General features: G+C 52.1%; 6 protein-coding genes across 6 annotated transcripts; 2 read left to right on the top strand and 4 right to left on the bottom strand.

The window, feature by feature from the left end:
- Positions 1 to 1,223: 1,223 nt before the first annotated feature.
- ALTATR162_LOCUS6713 (uncharacterized protein) lies at positions 1,224 to 3,216 on the bottom strand (the record flags this gene model as incomplete). The annotated part of the gene is made up of 5 exons (XM_043314335.1): positions 1,224 to 1,486; positions 1,552 to 2,937; positions 3,002 to 3,020; positions 3,074 to 3,115; positions 3,169 to 3,216. The coding sequence occupies 5 exons, from the start codon at positions 3,214 to 3,216 to the stop codon at positions 1,224 to 1,226; spliced, it is 1,758 nt and encodes a 585-aa protein (XP_043170270.1).
- Positions 3,217 to 3,563: 347 nt separating this feature from the next.
- On the bottom strand, positions 3,564 to 5,783 carry ALTATR162_LOCUS6712 (uncharacterized protein; the record flags this gene model as incomplete). The annotated part of the gene is made up of 3 exons (XM_043314334.1): positions 3,564 to 5,176; positions 5,248 to 5,668; positions 5,736 to 5,783. 3 exons carry the CDS (start codon positions 5,781 to 5,783, stop codon positions 3,564 to 3,566), a joined length of 2,082 nt encoding a protein of 693 aa, XP_043170269.1.
- Positions 5,784 to 6,049: 266 nt separating this feature from the next.
- Positions 6,050 to 6,455, top strand: ALTATR162_LOCUS6711 (uncharacterized protein; the record flags this gene model as incomplete). Its single annotated transcript, XM_043314333.1, has 3 exons — positions 6,050 to 6,104; positions 6,168 to 6,292; positions 6,351 to 6,455. The coding sequence occupies 3 exons, from the start codon at positions 6,050 to 6,052 to the stop codon at positions 6,453 to 6,455; spliced, it is 285 nt and encodes a 94-aa protein (XP_043170268.1).
- Positions 6,456 to 6,733: 278 nt separating this feature from the next.
- On the bottom strand, positions 6,734 to 8,818 carry ALTATR162_LOCUS6710 (uncharacterized protein; the record flags this gene model as incomplete). Its single annotated transcript, XM_043314332.1, has 4 exons — positions 6,734 to 6,965; positions 7,017 to 8,498; positions 8,638 to 8,669; positions 8,717 to 8,818. 4 exons carry the CDS (start codon positions 8,816 to 8,818, stop codon positions 6,734 to 6,736), a joined length of 1,848 nt encoding a protein of 615 aa, XP_043170267.1.
- Positions 8,819 to 10,275: 1,457 nt separating this feature from the next.
- Positions 10,276 to 13,314, bottom strand: ALTATR162_LOCUS6709 (uncharacterized protein; the record flags this gene model as incomplete). The annotated part of the gene is made up of 6 exons (XM_043314331.1): positions 10,276 to 10,709; positions 10,791 to 11,200; positions 11,775 to 12,237; positions 12,549 to 12,974; positions 13,030 to 13,093; positions 13,180 to 13,314. The coding sequence occupies 6 exons, from the start codon at positions 13,312 to 13,314 to the stop codon at positions 10,276 to 10,278; spliced, it is 1,932 nt and encodes a 643-aa protein (XP_043170266.1).
- A 500-nt stretch (positions 13,315 to 13,814) lies between these two features.
- Positions 13,815 to 15,390, top strand: ALTATR162_LOCUS6708 (uncharacterized protein; the record flags this gene model as incomplete). The annotated part of the gene is made up of 5 exons (XM_043314330.1): positions 13,815 to 13,845; positions 13,901 to 13,921; positions 13,980 to 14,068; positions 14,114 to 14,351; positions 14,402 to 15,390. 5 exons carry the CDS (start codon positions 13,815 to 13,817, stop codon positions 15,388 to 15,390), a joined length of 1,368 nt encoding a protein of 455 aa, XP_043170265.1.
- Positions 15,391 to 15,463: the final 73 nt, after the last annotated feature.

Below are 15,463 nucleotides of genomic sequence, written 5' to 3'. Positions count from 1 at the left end.
AACTGCTGGCTTAATGGTTCGCAACGGCTGGGGTACTTCGACTCCTTGACGATCTGTTATAAGCTGTAGAAGAGGCATGGCTAAAATGAAGTATTGGTAATAGTCGCTAAAACGCAGTGGGTAGAGACGCTGAGAACGAGATCAATGTCATTCACAGATTGTATGTATGTGTTTAGAAAAATAGAGTCGCGTTGGAGGATGGAGGTGCCATGTCCACTGGCCCTCTTGTAGGAAGGCGATACCCATTGTTCAGGGTGTTCTCAGGCGGTCATAAATGCACTCCGTGCTGCGCAGGTGTGCCCTGCCATCATCTATTACATCTGGAAAGTTAGCAGTTGTCCGTTTTCAGGGAAAACATATCTGGTACTGTTGAGGGTCAGGGTCAACTTGCCTTTTCACATGTGGATTAGCTTCCAAGGCTTTCGTGACTATCGATATCTTCGACAAGAATGACTCTTGATCAAGCCGCTGACATCAATTAACGACGACGGCCTTTCTGTCTACATAAACCACCATGAATGAGATGACAAAGAATCTCACGACGAACTGCCATAGAACATCGGGAGATTCTTTAAAAACAGGGTATCTAGGTATCGTGACTGTTTACTTCCTAATATACATCTCTTTACCCTGAAGACCCTCTCGAAAAGAACCTTCTCTCTTCATTTCATTCTCCACTACCCACCAAGGATCAACCAATCCCACGACAGACATTACGACACCACAATGGATATTAACGTTCACTATCACAACAAAGAACGAGTCGTTGCGTCAGATTTACTACTCCATCTTTTACTTGCAATGATATCCAAAAATATATCCGAACCGCTCTCCTCGTCTACAGTCAGTGCATCCAGCATAATATTTCACATCCGAGCACGAGCGGCACACAGCAAATACGTCAAACGCACAGTAGCCTCAAGTTCCAGAAAGTAGCAAAGTGACAAAGATCCATTCTAACATCAGGGTGACCATTCAGTCTAACCCTATATAACTCCAATGACACCATCTATGCATGCTGTACTGTTTGCCAACCAAAGCACGGCAATGCGAAAGATTCCAACTCGACATATGCCCGCGTAAACAGAAGCCAAAGAGAAAAGGGTCTGCGTGAGAGCCCGCCCAGACAAACCACCCCCAAATGTGTGGTATGCGAAACAGTTCCAAGAAGAATAAAGAATTCTATGCAGCGAAAGAAGACTGTCTACACCCCCATATAACACCTAATCATCCATTTCACTAGGTGCGTCTTCAAGCTTATGTCTCCTTTCCTCATCCATCTCCTTGTACGACGCATATGATAACAAAATAAACGCACCGATGATAAGAAGACCACCGACAATAGCAGCGGGTGTAAGAGGCGAGTTGAGCGGCGGAGGAAGAAGCTGATCGACAAGCGCGACGATGAAAATAGTGAGGAGAGCTGCGACGGAGGAGAGGACGGGCGAGGTGAGGGAGATGAGTGCGAGGAAAGCTCCGGAGAAGGCTGATGTAGAGTTAGTATTCCATGTCTTTTTTCTGAAGTCGTAGGAGGGGAGAGGGAGAACATACTAGCGTTAGCCAACACACTGATAGCCATCATCCATGCCTGCTCTCCATGCGGCAATTCGAATAACTCCCAACCCATGTAATGCAAAAGAGGCAACGGAATCCATAGCACGCTCAAAGTAAAAGCACCGATCAAACTACCAAACAGATTCGCGAAGATGACACCCTTGTTCGGTGCTGCGCCTTCAGGTGGACACGCAAGCCTCTTGTACAGCACTTCGTAGAGCCCATACAACACACTTCCGATACCAATGACGAGGTTGCCAAAAGCGCGGTTCTCGGCTTCACGGGACGGGGGCGCTTTATCGCCGCCGGCTCCGCCTCCGGACTGGGAACCGTGTTTCGCGGGGGAGGTGTCGCCGTATGCGACGACGAAGACACCCACAATGGCGATGGCTACGGCGATGATCTTGCTAGCGCGGACTTTCTCGTGGAGGATGGGGATGCTAAAGGCATAGGCGAAGAAGGCGGAGCAGTTGTATATGGCTGTCAGGTCGCTCGCCGTGGTCTGGTTGACGGCCACGTACCAACTTCCTCCTGCCAGTGTGAGAGCGCATGTGATGAAGGCCGTCATCTTGAGCATGTATGGTACGGGCGAGACTTGGGATTGGCGGGGTGTGGGGTGGAGGTTCTGGTGCTGGACCATGAGGGCGGTTTGGCGGAGGAGCTGGACGTGTCGTCGCCAAAAGGTCGGCCATGGCTCGTTCCAGTGCTGGAGACGTAATAGAAAGAGAGTTGCTGGCCATAATACTACCCACGAGCCGTGGGTCATGTAGAGCATACAATATGGCTTCTCCCATTTCAACTGATGCTGGATGTATACCGCCGTTTCCGTCTGTACTGTGAAGCTCACCAAGCTCAGCGCAAGCAGGAAAGCCGCATATGTGTACTTCTTCCGCGTCTCGTGTTTTGCTTGCGTCTCTGGATCCCGCTCGTGGAAGTGATGTGTGCTCCTCCCCAACAAGCCTTCATCCATACTGTTGTCCTCCGTCTTGCGCCCTAGCAAGGGCGCACTCGCGCGTCCTTCTCTGACATCCATTGACGGTCTAAGATCTGAGGGCATGGCCGCGTCGTGTTCATCCCAGTCGTCGAATTCGAGGTCTGAGTTGGCTGGGCTATCCGATTCCTTGAGCGCAGAAGGACCCTTTGCGTTTGCTTTTCTATGTTGTCGCGACGAAGAGCGTGTTCGGGGAAGTTGTCGGGGATTGGACCCGGAAGCAACAATGGGCGAGGTGGTCCGATTTGGGGGCTCGAGGCTGAAGTCTTCAGAGAGGGAGTGGACGAGGGTGCGAGGATGCGGCGGAGGCTTCTTCCTCAAGGGAATGGACTCAGGCATAAGGCAACGAATACAAGCGAGTGACAGTACCGGATGGCAGATGGGTGGGACCGCTGCAAGCGTGTGGTGGTATTGGGATTAGGCGGCGGCAGGCTATGCTGTCTTAGTCAGTTGGACAGTTGCAAACTGCTGATATCTGTCTTCAGGTGTTGGTGCAATGCCCTACAGCCAAGCCCCTGCATGCCGTACACTCCGCCCCAGGGTCCAATAGCGGCTCAGCTCACCTCCGAGCTACGCGTCCCAGCATACGCAGCCTGGAGACTACCAAATTTCCCCCTTTCAACCTCGCCATGTCCTCGAGAAATCGTCTCCGGCTCCAGCAAGTCCGGCATCCTGAGGTGCGGAGAGTTGGGTGTCGACCAGTCCGTCTAAATCACGTCATAGCCTTAGCCTCATGTGTGATCCAGTCACATCCAGCCGCCTTGCATAACAAGGTCATCTGAAAGTCGTTAACCCCACGCATGCACAAGCAACTGACACGCATTAGCCCGGTGGAGACCACCATCATGAATCCCATGAGCGCGGCCGGATGTTTTCAAGGTACACGCGGTAGCCTCGATTAATGCAAAATAGGCAGCAAGAAACATGTATATATTAACAGGTAGATGTTCGCTATCTGGGTCGTAAATACTCGTAAACCACCATGCTACACCACCGCTTTGATGTTAGGTGATGAAGCCTATAGCGGACTCCCATCAAGTCCTTCAGCCCTTTCCTGCGTCTCGGCTTCTTCCAACTCTTGCAGTATCTCAGGTAACATGGACTCGACGTCTTCTTCCCGCTCACCCAGCGCTTTCGCGATGAGCTTCTTGTATGTGCCCTGCTTCTCGCTCATACCCGCCACGCTCAAATTACCCACGACTTCTCTGACTAGCTCTCTCCGCTCGAGCTGCGCACGATGTAGTAGTAATGCTAGTCGCATCTTTTCTGTGACATCCACAGGCGAGCTGTCCATATTTTGTTGCGGCATGCTGCTGCACAGTCGACGGAGCTCGGCTTTTTGTTCAATCTCCAGGAGTGACTCTGCTTCTTCCACTAGTAACCGCAGTTCCTCTTCTTGCTGCCGATCTGCTTCATCGTCGTTGAGGTCGATGTGTAGGCCATTTGACACACCCTGTAGTTCAGCGACTTGTTTTCGAACGGCTTCGAGTTCGGCTTGGCGTCGTTTCACAACACGTTCTGCATCAAAAGACTCAGCCTCCTTCTCCTGGAGTTCGGACTCGTACGCAGCGGCTAGCTCTTCGCATTTCTCCAGTAGTGTTGGCGCGACTTTGGTCATGAGATGTGAAGCCGTCTGTGAGCGATACTGGACAGGCTCTCGGACAGCCATGCTAGGAAAGGGCACTGGGATCAGCGGGCCTCCATCTAGATGCGGCACGTGTCCGTTGAGTCTGTGTTCCGGTGGTGGCGCGAAAGGTGACGATGAAGCTTGCCGAGTACGTCCATGCATTCGTCGTCGTTGGTTGAGTTCTCTGATCAGATCGTCTGCCGTCTCGCCCTTTTTGTTAGGGATATCTACTGCGACATTGCGTCCCAGCAAACTTCGCACGCATTTCCTCGCTCCGTTCCGCGCAGCGATCATTATGGCCGTATCACCGTTCTGGTCTGCTGCGTTGAGTAACCTAGTAACCTCTTCTGGTATCCAGGTTTCTGAGAGCTTGTTGATAATGCAGTCGAGGTACCATCTTGCGCAAACATACTTGTTCGAACTGCTGGTGGTCGCCGCGATGTGATGGAATACGGTACTACCGAACCAATCTGTCCGGTGGACCGTCTGCTGAAAGATCTTGACCATGCTCGGCATGGTCTCCTTATCGAAGTTATTGGTGAACATGACAGCGCGCATTAGGGGTGTCTCCAGATTGTTCGACAGACAATCGATGCGCGCTCCTCGATGTATCAATTCCTTCACTACCCCCACATCACCCATGGCCGCTGCCCAGTGCATGGCTGCATGTCCCTTCTCGTCGATGGGTCGGTCCAGGTTTATGCTCTGCGGTGGTTCGGGCCATGAGACGGCGGATTCATGGTCTAACAACATGAAATAGTCGAGTAGCTGATCTGCCCATATCTGATGTTGCTGGTCTAGAAGAGACATCTGATCCACCCCTCTCTTTCGCTTCCTGTTGCCGCCCGTTGAGTAAGAATCCAGCATGTCGGCGTCACCCAACATAGACTCGGAAATCACAGTCTCGTTGTCCGGCGTCTCCTCGCGAAAGATCTGCGACCTGATCTGGGAGGCTTCGTACGGCTCTTCGCTAACTTGCGACTGTGCGCTGGTGGTTACAAATGCTGCAATACAAGTCAGCTTCATCTCTCGCGCATTGCAACTTGAATAATGACCAATGAGAGTGACCTCGTACATTGCATAGATTCAAGCGAATAGACGTTTTTACCATTCCGGGCTGCAGCAGCGGCCGCCGCCGCCGCGGCAGTTTGCTTTGGAGGCTTCATGCGATTTGAGGCAGCTGTCGCATGCTTAGGCGCAGGTGGAGGGCTGCGGTCACCAGGGACGTAGTCGAAGATGGCGCGCATCTTGTCCAACACCCCGTTGCGCTCTGCCAGATGCCGTCCCTCCTCTAGCGGTATCCATGTGCCTTGATATTTGCCATATCCACCTTGGACCTTCTCGTGCACGCCCTTTTGGACTTCGCGCTCGAGGATACGGGTTCGGGCAGGCTTATCGTAGTCGGCTACCTTGAGGATGTGGGTTGCGTTGATCCAGTCGTCGGCGCGACGGCGCATGACATGGTTGCCGTTGACATTGCACTCGTAGACGGGAACCTGGAGTTTGTCAGTGCATCGTCGCAAAGCCGTGGTTGAGGTGTCGCAAGCGGCGGTTACTACGCACATTACTGTATGTTGCCGAATAAATCTTGCCATCGGGCGCGGGGGGCATCTTCACCATTCGGAGAGCAGTAACAAGGTGTCTGGGAGGCGTGTCAAGTGATTTCGTGAAGGCGTGTCTGCAGTTCGCGTCAGACCTGGGGGAAGTCGCGTTGGAAGGCCGCGTTCGCGCCTGCCCTGCCAAGCGTCGGGGTCCGGCGGTGGTCAGCTTCCCTTTGCCGACCGCAGGTGAACCTCAGCAAGCTCGCCCGCAAACCACCCTCCGCCCACCAGCCCCCCGCGCGCCATTGACGACGAACAGCACCAAGGGCCGCCAGTATGACTGTCACCGATACAATCAAGCATGCCGTCGGCCTTGACGGCGAGCCGAGGAGTACGTCCTGCCAATCATATCGACGCAATTGGTCATAAGGAATAGAAACTGACGGGAACGCAGAGGCTACCCGTGAGGAAATGAGCGCCGCCAAACTGCCACTACCCTACCGAGACTCATGCGCACATCTTCTTATTCCCTTGAACCGGTGTCGGTACGAGGAGTACTACCTACCCTGGAAGTGCGAGGTATGCGGAGAACCGGGGTGAAGAAAAGACGAGGGCAGACGGCTGACTAGAACCCCAGAACGAGCGACATTCGTACGAAAAGTGCCAATACGACGAGTTCAAGGAGCGAGTGAAGAAGATGGACGAGCTGAGGGCAGCCAAGAACGGACAGCGAAGCAACTAGGGTGTTATTATGCGGAAATAGCAGATGATCATGCCAGTCACGAGTGGAGAATGCTGCATGTATATATCAAAGCAGCAAGAAACACGAAGCCATCAATTTCATGTCTAGGAAGACGAATGACACTCTTATGTTCTGGGGAACGAAAGACGTTGAGAAGATAACAACCACATCCCTGACTTGGCACAGTATTCTGGACTGTTGAAGTATTGAATTGAACGCCAAGTCGCTGTCTTGCTAAAAGTGTACCTGCCTCGCTCGGAACGCATAATCTATCAGATCTACAACTTCGCCTTAGTATCGTCCAGCGCTGCCTTCTCTCTCAACTGCCTTCGCATGATCTTTCCAGACGGATTCTTTGGGATCGCATCCACGAAATGTACACCGCCTTCCAACCGCTTATGTCTAGAGACACGCTCAGCCAGCCAGTTCTTGATACTCTCAGCAGTTTCCGGGGTTGCCTTGTCCTGCGACTGAGGCACGATGTACGCACGAGGCTGTTCATCGCCGTTGCTTAATACAATTAGCAGTCGTCAGACCAAGAGAACCGGGTGGTGAACTTACACTGTGATACCGATGACGGCGGCATCCTGCACATCCGGATGATCCAGCAGTAGCGCCTCCAACTCAGCGGGTGCAACTTGTAGACCCTTCACCTTGATCAACTCCTTCTTCCTGTCGACGATGAAGAAATGGTTCTTCTCATCCACGTATGCTACATCTCCCGTCTTCAACCACCCATCTTCTGTAAGAGTCTCCTTGGTCGCATCAGGCTTGTTCCAATACCCCTTCATGATGTTGGGTCCACGAACCCAGATCTCGCCTCTCTCGCCTCGCGGTGCTTCGACCTTGCCGTCATCATCCAAGACGAGCTTTGCCTCGCAGTTTGCCAAGATTTCGCCAACAGAGAAGCTGTCAGAGTAGATCGACGGATGGAATGTAGTTGCTGCGCATGTAACCTCTGTCATACCGTAGCCTTGCTTGACGTTGACTTGGCCATTCGGCCATAACCGTTCAAACTCCTGGATGACTTCCCGACCGAGTGGAGCAGCGCCAGAAGATACGCCAGTCACTGAGCTCAAGTCAAATTTCTTCGTTGCCGGGTGTTTGGCCATGGCTACAACGACTGGTGGCACCAGCACCAGATCACTGATGCGGTGCTTTTGCACATTCTGTAGCATCTCTAAGAAGTCAAACTTGGGCATCAAGTAGACTGGTACGCGTTGTTTCACGGCACCGAAGCAGAAAACAGCTTGTGCCATGGCGTGGTACATGGGAAGGAAGCAGAGGTATTTCTTCTTCTTCAATTTTTCCTCATAGTCTTCCGCGACTGACTGAATGTGAATCTGTTGACTAGTATTTGCGACGTAGTTCCTGTGCGTTATCATGACGCCTTTTGCAACGCCTGTTGTTCCCGACGAGTAGTTGAGCGCTACTACTCGATCGAGTTCTTCCGGTGTCTGTAAATTGGGCCAAGAGTATGCAGAGCCGCGTTCTGGGGTGTCGAGCAGTTCAGTCCAGTGACGGATATGTCCTAGTTCGGTACTCTTCTCCACTTTCCGACCCTCGAACGTTGCGAGACCGTCGTCAAAGATGAAGATATTCTCAGCGCCCATGCCCGCCTCTTTCGCAGCTGCAACTCCTGTATCCAAACTGCCTTCTGCGCAAATCATGAAGCGCGCTCCGCTGTCCTTCAATTGGTACGCTAGCTCTCGGGCAATATAGGTTGGGTTTGCGCCTGTGAAGATGCCTTCGGCCATGATGACACCCAGGACTACTGTTGGAAAGAATAGCGTATTCCCCGAGTAGAGCAGTACGCGATCTCCCGGTTGAAGACCTGCTCGCCGCAGACCTGAAGCGAGACGTTGCGCATCGTGCCGGAATTTATGCAATGAAATGCTGTACTTGTCGGGCTCGCTTGCAGAAAGGTAGAGTGGTGTCTTCGGCAGGTCCGCGGTAGGTGAGCCGAAGATATATGTTGGGAGAGAAACGTTAGGTATAGGGAACGACCAGCGGGATTTGATCACCATCTTTGCTGTTCGATTGCTGAATGCTGTCAAGGAAACAACGTTGTCGGTTCTTTGATAACGGTGCAGCACTTCGAATCAATTGAAATGGGCTTTTATACTCTTATTACTCGGCCGAATGAATCCTTGGACACCGAGCTTGGTACTGTATCCCTTACTGAAGGCCTGCGGAGTCGGAAGGAGCGAGTCCCTGGTCAGCGTCAGCATCAGCAACGACTCGAGCAGGTACATACGTACACGCAATAGCAACTTACTCGGTATGATTTTCGTTCCGGAAATGTTATTGTGGTGTTCAATTGATATGAGAAAGCCTCGGAGGGAAGTTGCAACGAGCTGCATCATGTAATCCATCCAGTACCCACCGGTTCGAATACGCCCGAGGCATCCATACTTGCACAGACGGCACACTAATCTAAGATAGCAAGACCATTGGCTTCATCGCGTTAGCCAAGGCCCCCGACGGGCCGCGGTGTGAAGGTGGTGAGGCGGGTTTTGCGGGGATGCTAGCTGTGCCGAGGTAGATTCTGGGGTAGTGCTGGGGTTAGCGAGAGTCATCCATGCGGCACGCGAATGCAATCATCCGTCCGTAATCTTATCGATTATTCTATTGCCTCCAGAGATTCCGTATACTTCTTCAAAAATGACTTAAGTTTGGGGCATGATATCAGTATTCAGATTATTCTCGAACCAACTTCGAGATCGAATGAACTTTCCCCGACGTCTCAGTACATTTCAACTGGCGCTGGTGAATAAGACACATTGGAAATGGACCTCAACAACGTAATGAACAACGCGCGTTGTCGGCGTGAATAATGTTTGTCGATGATGCCATAAACTCTGACAGAATGTCATGTTCACTCGTGGAGGCGGCGCAGAGGTCAGGGGGTACAAACTTCAAACAGATGTAGCCGACAGACTACCGACTTCTCCTCTGCTGGGACGCAGGTAAGGCGTTTGTAACTTGCAAACGCCGTATTTCCAGCACTAAAACATTGCCGGATTTGATGCGAACGCTCTCGATGGCCGACGCGACCTCGTATCATGGGCACATATGACTCTCCTTGTCGAGCATGTAGCGAGCTCCTTGATCGAGTTACGGCGGACGGTACGGATTATTGCTCTTCAGAACAGACCCAGCGATCAACGTTGCCTCCATGGCCTAAGGCAATATTTCGGAAGCTGTTCGCCGCCCGTTTGTTGCTACCATTGTCAGAACTGCAACAAGCCATGGAAGAGACGAACTTTAATCGCTCTTCACCATCTTCAGTCGCAAACAGCCCGAACCATGACAAAGAAGACGAACTATTCCCACTCTCTTCAGCTGCCAAGGTCGCACAGTTATCTTTGCTAGACTCCACCGTCATTCAGTGCGAGCTCGCCGAAACCCGCTCCTGGATCGCATCAGAAAAACGCATCATCGTTTACGAAATGGAAGCCGTGACCTCGGTCATGTTCCAAAGTGATCGTACGTATATCGTCAAGAATTCGCGGGAACTTATGGGGTATGTACGGGATGCGGCTGCGTACCATGTGGTTAGATTGTATGCGATCTTCTATCGATTTGGGGAAGAGCAATGATAAGGGAGGACGTGAGATGAGGTCGCTCTGAGATTCGAACCCTTGTAGCTGAATGATATTGGTGTCTTCGTCGTTCGGTTGGCACAGGAATGTTCCCAGCAGTGGATATATAGACGCCCAAAACCGCGGTCGTCTCGCGACATCCCAAAACGCCGACGCTATGCATAACAAACATGCTCCAAGCATGTGCCGCCCATGATGGTATCATAAGAAATAGTTTATGCCTTGTCATCGGCTTCATCTTCACTGCTTTCCCTCTCTTCCCACCCCACCATACGTCTTAACACCCGGTTCTCTTCACCCAACTCTTTACATCTGCCTCTTAACTCTTGTTCAATTTCACTCTGGCATCGTAGTGCGTTCCTTGCATTCTCCGCTACGCGACTCAACCCGGCCTGCCAGTCTGCGTGTTCGAGCCGCAGCCCCATAGATGTTGAGCGCTCTTGGTCAAGGAGCCCTTGGTAGTATTTGTGCAGGGCGAGCATGGCAGATGTTTGGGAGTAGGCGTAAGGACGTAGTTTATCGAGGAGAAGAGTCAAGGCGGATTCGTAGTCGGTAAGGAGGGCGGAGAGGGATGAGTTGGTGGAGGTTAGGGAGGCGATGGTAGATTGTGCGGCCGTTAGCTGTGATTGCAGATGTGCTACTGTCGCTGCTGTGTGAGGTGTCAGTGTGTGCTCATCCAAGATCAGACAGATGTAGTTGTTCAAGCCTTCTCAAAGCAGACCAAACATACCATTTATCTCCCCATTGACCTCCCTCATGCCCACCCCTCCTCCACCTCTCAGATTAAGCCCACCACCGACCTCACCTCCCTCTTCTTGTGCCGCCCTCCCTTGTATCGCAGCGACACCCTCCACAATTCCCCTCGTCTGCGCCTTGTTCTCTTCTAGCAACTGACTCAGCTGCTGCACTACCGCCCACAGATGATTCATGTCTGTCTGCTGGCCCCCACTCGGCAAGCCATTGACCATTGGAATGCCGTTCTGGCCGCCGCCGTTAACTTGCGATCCTGCAATACTGCCGGCTTGTGAATGTGAGGGAGAGGGCGGCGGGCGGTTTTGATTGTGTTGTTGCTGTTGTTGGGCGGCTTGTTGCTGGGAGGACTCCAGAAAAGAGTAGTTGTTCATGGCGATGTCGGTGCGTCTGGGTGGTGGAGATTAGATAGCTGCGGATATTGGTGGAGTTGGCGTGCGGCGGGCGTCGATAGTCGCGTGTGATTGGATTGGAAGCCTGTTGGTGGGATAGTAGGCGCACACCAACTTCTTCTTAGTAATGCGACACTTGATTCAAGGTTAGAATGCGTCTTGTGTCGTGTGCGGAGTCACGTCGACTTGAGTTGCGGAGTTGTGAGGGTTTCAAGTTGGCGATGTGCACCCTGGGGTCGAGACGCTTACTCACTTTAGGTGCTAGCGGCTTGGCCGTGCCCTGTGGCTGCCCAGGTCAACTACACCACGAATCATTGCAAGATAAGTGTGAGTATCGGGTAGTAAAGTAAATGTGGAACTGAGTTTGGAAAGCTCAAATCCAGTATGCAAAAGTCTCAAAACCAAAAATGCGTCACAAGCGGTATCAGCCAGTTCAATCCAAACAACACCCTCTGTCCCACCATTATCCAACCCTCCATACTCAGATTCCATACAGAGTTCCTTTGTATAAAGTCCAACTACCTCATGAGGAGCTGAAAACGCTACCCAATCATCGATCAGGTAGCACATACCTCCTCTCAACACTCATCTCGCGATCCGCCTCGTCTTCACCCTCAAACCTCAACCTGACAAGGTTATCCACAGTCTCCCCTTCTTTGCCTCCATCTTCCTTCTTGACCTTGCCATCGATCTGTCTCCATACAGCCACCACTTCCGCCTTATAGAAGGTGGTGGTACCGGGGTATAGAGCGAGCACGTTCTTCCCTTTGCTAAGGTCCGGGAGTGTGGTGTTGGAGGAGGGGGGTGGAATGGGTATCAAGTGATTTACAGAAGCCCGGTATGGTACCGATGGTGTCGGAGGATCCGGATCAGCATCGATAATTTCGTACCGGCGTTGCTTTCCTTCGCCGATTACCGATGTTACGCGGCAGAGGATGCCTTCACCTTCGAATGACATGGAGGACGATGAAGAGCGGTTCTTCGCGTTGTTTCGGTAGAGAACTTCTGTTTGCGGTGATAGACGCGGTCGGACTTCTGTAGTGTTTTCGTCAGCTGACGTGATATCTGAAGGGAGATGGGATGATAGACGTGAATGTGAAGTGGGCGCTATGATAGGAAGGATAATACATGTGGCATGAGCACTTGAAAAACGACGTATGAGATCAGATAAAGTGAGATTATGAGCTTGCCTATCCGACTACAAACCTCGAACAAGCCGAAAGGAAATATGCCAGAGTGGGTATCATCTGCCGTCTAAGAAGAACGCCGATAGCGAGGGACAGCTCAACGCTTAGTCTTGTACTTGATCGTGGGCTTGGTTTTGGAAGGAGGAAGAACCATCTTACCCTTACCCGAATCGTCCTCGTCCATCTTCACGCTGCCTTCTCTCGCAACAGGTACCGATCCTGCTCTGCTACTGCCCGACTTGGCTACCAGTCGATCTTTTTGGCTGCTGATAACGACCTTTGGGCTAGGGCCTCCAGGACTGTCCGCAGCCATGCTGTCGCGGTCATCGATGCTATCGGTCAGCTTTCGCTTGCCTTGGCGGTCGCGTCCAGACTTTCCATGCCCAACGCTGGTGGCTCGTGATGCTGAAGGTGGGGCCTCTTCCGACATGCGGAGGGCGGCCAGTAACGTCATCTGGGTGTGGACGTCATTGCCGCCTTCGACAGGTTGCAGAAGGGTTTGCGCCTCGTTAAGGTTACGGATGTTGTCGCGCAGAAGATCTTCGAGCTCGTCATCAATGCGGGCTGAGGTTTCTTCGCCACGATCTAACAGTGTTAGCTCCACAACATATAGATATTAGTCGGTGAAATGTTGACGAACCGATACGTGCAGATTGTTCTGCGACAAGAGCGGAGATCTTCTCTTGCAAAGCATCAGACTCTTTCTGCGGTATGTCAGCAAAGGAGCAAACCTTTGTGTAGTCAAAAACAGAGTAAATCATGCGATGGGACTTGGAGTTGTACACCATACAATGCACTCGTCGATACGCCTGCACCGCGCTTGAATGCCTTGCCAGATGCCCCGCTCCTTTGGGTCTTCTTGGGCAGCTCGGTCGTGGCCCACGTACCCTTCGAAATCACGAAGATTCGGCGGTACTTCGCTCATAGTGAGCAAGTGATGGCGGTGAAGGTAGAGATGTTGATTGCAATGCTAACGATGATCAAGAAAATATGTCCCGTACCATGAGTTGATCAACGCGTCGTCCGTCAGTTTTGATCGAGTTCCAGATAACCCTTTCCTCATCGAACTCTTCCTTCAACTGACCACGAGGCCTGCTGCGGGCTGCCATCCTGACGGAAGTTGTGGCCCGTCAACTCCCCAGCTCTTTCCGTGTTACCTGAAGCGCTGCAGGTAGCTCATGTGTTGGCGCGAGAGTGGCGAAGTGAGGTAGAGGGAAGAGAAGCAGCTGCAGATGATCAACCTCGGAGCATGTAGTCCGCTGGATGCAGGGTAGGATACGCTAGCAGCGGACATGAGCTTAATCGAACAGCAAGGATGACGATTATGCGGGACCAAACAAGTGGACCCCGCCGAGAGCTCCTTCGCCAAATCGCAGCGACACCATACCTACACAACATCTACATTCCACCGAAACCGGCTTCAAGATGCGGAACCCTCTTATCAGACTAGAATGCGGTAAGTAAAAGCGGGAACAGAGATAGGGAAGAGAACATCAATTGACCGTTCGCAGGTGTAAACAGCTACGACTGGGGTACGCTGCCCCGCGTCATCACCCACATTCGCGCCAGCGGTATGCTGAACCAACCCAGGGAAAGTCGGCAAAGACTCCGCAGCAGCCAAGTTCCACGCTGCGACAGCTTCAGACTTCTCGATTGAAGAGGAGAAACCATACGCCGAGGTACGGAACATGGATCTGCGATTGACGCGTCGTTGACATTCCCAGCTATGGATGGGCACGCACCCGTCGCTTCCTTCCAAAGACCTCGAGACCCAGCGAACACTTTTGGACCTCGTCCAAGAAAACCAGGCTCTGCTCTCTACAGAGATCGCTGAGCGCTATGAGAATAAGCTCCCCTTCCTGTTCAAGGTCTTATCCATCAACAAGGCCCTGAGCATCCAGGCACATCCAAACAAGAAGCTCGCCGAACAGCTACATGCAAGTGATCCAAAGAACTACCCAGGTCAGCTTCACCGCCAAAAACCTCAAATGGAAATACTCATATCTCGTTAGATGACAACCACAAGCCTGAAATGACCATCGCGGTCACTCCCTTCGACGGCCTCTGCGGCTTCCGACCCCTCGCTGAAATCGCCCACTTCCTGAAGACTGTTCCTTCATTGCGCAAGCTGGTCGGCGAAGAAGAAGCTAAGAAGTTCGAGGATACCATCAGCGGCAAGGAAACTTCAGACAAGGAGGAGGATATGCAGGAAAACAAGAAGGCTCTACAATCCATCTTCACAAAGCTCATGAACACAGACAAGGACGCACTATCATCTGCCAGTGAAGAGCTTGTTGAGGCAGCTAAGTCTGAGGGCGAGAAGTTCGCGGACGGTGGCCCACCCTCCAACGACGGCAAAGAGCTCGCAGACCTTGTCGTCCGCCTCAACTCTCAGTTCCCCAGCGATATCGGTCTATTCGTTCAGTTCTTCCTCAACTACGTGAAGCTTGATATCGGCGAGGCTATGTTCCTCAAGGCTGATGACATCCACGCCTACCTCTCTGGCGATATCATCGAGTGCATGGCCAGCTCCGACAACGTTGTCCGCGCAGGATTCACACCCAAATTCAAGGATGTGGACAATCTGACAAAGATGTTGACGTACAGCTATGCGCCCATCAGCGAGCAAAAGATGGAGCCCAAGGACTACTCACACGTTCGGCTGAATGCACCTGCGTATAGTTCCAACAGCAGCAACAAGCTGTACAACCCACCGATTCCTGAGTTTGCTGTGGTGCGAACGGCTCTCAACCGTACTGGTGGCAAGGCAACGTTTGATCCGATTGATGGACCAAGCATCATCCTCTGCACCAAGGGCAAGGGAACGATCAGCGTGGGACCCAAGGAGGAAGAGCTGAAGGAAGGCTTCGTCTACTTTGTTGGCGCTACAGCCGAGGTTGTCATCAAGAGTGACGTGGATGCTGAAGATGAAGAGGGTGCAGAAGGCCTGGTAACATTCAAGGCGTTCTGCGAGCTCGGAGACGGCAAAGGCAAATTATGAGGTATACGACAACATGCTACGACAACGACTTCATGAGATGATGACAAGATGAAAATATCTTTTTGTCAGATGA

Source organism: Alternaria atra, assembly GCF_907166805.1.
Source record: "Alternaria atra isolate CS162 genome assembly, contig: 25, whole genome shotgun sequence".
In the NCBI taxonomy this organism is placed as follows: Eukaryota; Fungi; Ascomycota; class Dothideomycetes; order Pleosporales; family Pleosporaceae; genus Alternaria; species Alternaria atra.
Note: the sequence above shows the minus strand (reverse complement) of the source record. Positions and strands in the feature narration are given on the sequence as shown.